The 2916-nt window shown below is 46.8% G+C and overlaps 1 protein-coding gene across 1 annotated transcript; it reads right to left on the reverse strand.

The window, feature by feature from the left end:
- Positions 1-949: 949 nt before the first annotated feature.
- On the reverse strand, positions 950-1640 carry LOC148024227 (uncharacterized). Its single transcript, XM_087693676.1, has 3 exons — positions 1422-1640; positions 1224-1325; positions 950-1131 (listed from the first exon to the last, which is right to left on the reverse strand). The coding sequence occupies exons 1-3, from the start codon at positions 1635-1637 to the stop codon at positions 1075-1077; spliced, it is 375 nt and encodes a 124-aa protein (XP_087549802.1). The 5' UTR covers positions 1638-1640; the 3' UTR covers positions 950-1074.
- Positions 1641-2916: the final 1276 nt, after the last annotated feature.

Genomic DNA, 2916 nt, shown 5'->3' on the forward strand with positions numbered 1-2916 from the left:
CAACTTCCAAGCATGGAAGTTCAGAATGACGAATTTCCTTATGGGAAAAGGATATTGGGAATTCGTTACAGGAAATGAAGAAGAAGCAGTTCTTCCTGATGTTCCCAATCAATAGCAAATGCAGGCATTTAAAGCATGGCATGAGAGAGCCAGAAAAGTTATGTACTGGCTGTCTATCAGTATTTCAGACTCTATGATTGTGCATATTCAGGATGCAAGTACGCCAAAGGAGGCATGGGATACTTTGTCAAAAATGTATAGCACAAATACGCAAGCCAGGAAAATGCAGCTCAAGCAAGAGTTGCACAATGTGCAAAGAGAAAATATGAGCATCAATGACTACCACATGAAGGTGAAGAAGATTGCAGATGCACTTGCTTCCATTGGGTCGCCAGTGGAAGATGATGATTTAGTTTCTGTGACCTTGAATGGTCTAGGAAAGGATTATGCATAGTTTCGAACATCCATTTCCGTCCGTGAAAGATTTCCTGATTTTGAGGAGTTGATTGCCCTTCTAACACTACAAGATATAGACCTTATAGCGACGTTTAAAGCGACGAAAATACAAACAACAAAATTTGCCCCCGTCGTCGCAAAAAGCGTCGTTATTGACGACGCCATGGAATCGTCGCTATATGCGTCGCTATAAGCGTCGCATTTGCGACGCATATAGCGACGCTTATAGCGACGCATATAGCGACGGTTACAGAGAATTTGCGACGCTGATAGCGACGACAATAGCGACGCCTGCAGTAAATTTGCGACGCAAATAGCGACGGTAACAGAGGAAAAAAAATTTTTGTGGCAGGGCAGCAAGCTGCCCTGCCACATATAGCACTGTGTGCTGTATGAGAGCCATACAAAATAGTTTCTGCACTGCTGCATACAAAGCGTTTGCAAACAAAAAGAATCTATACTGAAATCATAAAACTGATAGATGAAATAAATACATGATATCGCATAAAATGCGATTGGTACAATCATAAAACAATATCACTAATACATAGAAAATGTCTACATAGATCGGGCGACTAAAAACTAAAGGTATGTGAGCGCTAAGGATCCGAGGGCGAGCTACAAATCGTCGTCCCCCGAAAGCTCGTCCCTCTGCAAAGGAGCATCAAACGGATTCTGCAGAAAAAGAAACAACATATCAATCCACCATACAATAATGCATTCAAATATCTCATGGTAACTACGGACATGAAAGATGAGAGACTTACTGCGCCGCCGCGTCTGTACAATCGGTCGATCAATGATCTGAGACCGTGCCTCTCTGCATATTGAGTCTCAAGGCCTTGCGGATCGCGATTTGTAATGGAGTGCTGCAAAGAAAACAAAATGCTAACTGTTAGAAATATGATTGTCAGTACAAATAATATCTCAAAAAAACAAATAAGCAAAACAAAAGAGAAACTTACAAAGTCCTCCAAATATGTCCTGTGGCCGCCACTCCCAAGATGATGTACCGATCCGGCCTCGATTCGTGCCCTCGCCGCCTCCCGCTGCTGACTCCAACGTCCTGGCGAATTTGTAGCCTCCTCCCTCAGTCGGCGCCAGTCCTCTGCATCTAACCACTCGGGCTTTGGAGCCCCACTCTTGATTGCCTTGCGTGCGTCGGATCGTCTATGTGACATGTATGCACGCATGCAATCCATCATCCAGCCCGTAGAGAATCTATCCACTGCGGCTGGCACCGGGAACTCCTCATGCAAGGATGCTACTATGTACTCCTTGCTCCCCTCCGGTATGTTCCTCCAATGATCCAGGACGTTGTGCCGAAAAACTTGTTGGCACAACTCCCTCATGCGAGCTATCACCCTCCTCCCCTCATCATTCATGATGATAGCTCCTGACCTGCCATCCACTAGGTATCCATAATCCCTAGGAGTGTGCCTCGTATGGGCCCTCTCCCATCTCCGTCCACGCTCCTGGGCATATCCAGGAGACCCCTGAACATCCGGTGTACCGATGGGGGTACCCTCTCCCGGAGTGCCACTGAAAGGGGTGCCACCAGAGGGGGTGCCACCAAAAGGAGTGCCACCAGAGGGGGTGCCACCAAAAGGAGTGCCACCAGAGGGGGTGCCACCAAAAGGAGTGCCACCAAAAGGCGTGACATCTGCCGACGGCTGCGCAAAAGCCGGAGTAACTGGAGTGGACGTCCCCACAGGTGTGACAAATCCTGGAGGTGACCGAGCTCTAGCTGAACGACGAGACGGAGACACCGCGTCCGTGTCTCCACAGCAGCACCCCCCTGATCCTCCTGCAGTCGCAGTCCCTCCCTCTGGCCCAAGTCGCGAGCGTCGAGATCGTCTGCTCGAAGCTGAAGCATCTGATCGCACTGAAGCTGATCTAGCAGAGCGCCCTGACGAAGAACGAGACAGCTCCTGATCTGCTATCTCTCTGAATCTCGCGAGCTGATCTGGAGACATACGTGCCATCATCTCCTGAAACTCCTCATCGCTCATCCCTCGACTCATACTAAAAATAAAGATACCTGCAGAGATAAAAAATAATGTTAGAATAATCAATTGAAACTATACAAAGCGCATTAATATAAATCATTTTTGAAAAATCCATCTTAAAATGCATATCTTATCTACCTTTATGGAAGATCTAAACAACGAATTGAGTAATACAATTCTCCAAGAATGAAGTATTCTATGGTCCCATGTTAATCTCCTGACATAACTCTGCATACACTGGAAGGTCGATAGACATGTCACCACAAAAGAACGAGTCTGCCTCGTTCTCAAAAAATTCTACGACTTCTGTATTTCCATCATTGTTAGCCGATGCGGGCTCCAAGCTTGCGGTGGCCTCCACCCCTTGTAATTTCGATCCCTCTATTTGCATATATTCTTCATCTATGCCTGGAACATCGCTTTGATCGTATACTCTCGCACCTCTAGGAGT

This window comes from Lygodium microphyllum, chromosome 15, assembly GCF_053477565.2.
Source record: "Lygodium microphyllum isolate KBCC chromosome 15, Lygodium_microphyllum_v1.1.10, whole genome shotgun sequence".
In the NCBI taxonomy this organism is placed as follows: domain Eukaryota; kingdom Viridiplantae; phylum Streptophyta; class Polypodiopsida; order Schizaeales; family Lygodiaceae; genus Lygodium; species Lygodium microphyllum.

Coding starts and splice junctions, on each gene's coding strand:
- LOC148024227 (XM_087693676.1), bottom strand. CDS start 1,637: ATGTCACATAGACGATCCGACGCACGCAAGGCAATCAAGAGTGGGGCT. Junction 1,326..1,421: donor GGACATATTTGGAGGACTTT/GTAAGTTTCTCT, acceptor TTTTCTTTGCAG/CACTCCATTACAAATCGCGA. Junction 1,132..1,223: donor TGTACAGACGCGGCGGCGCA/GTAAGTCTCTCA, acceptor CTTTTTCTGCAG/AATCCGTTTGATGCTCCTTT.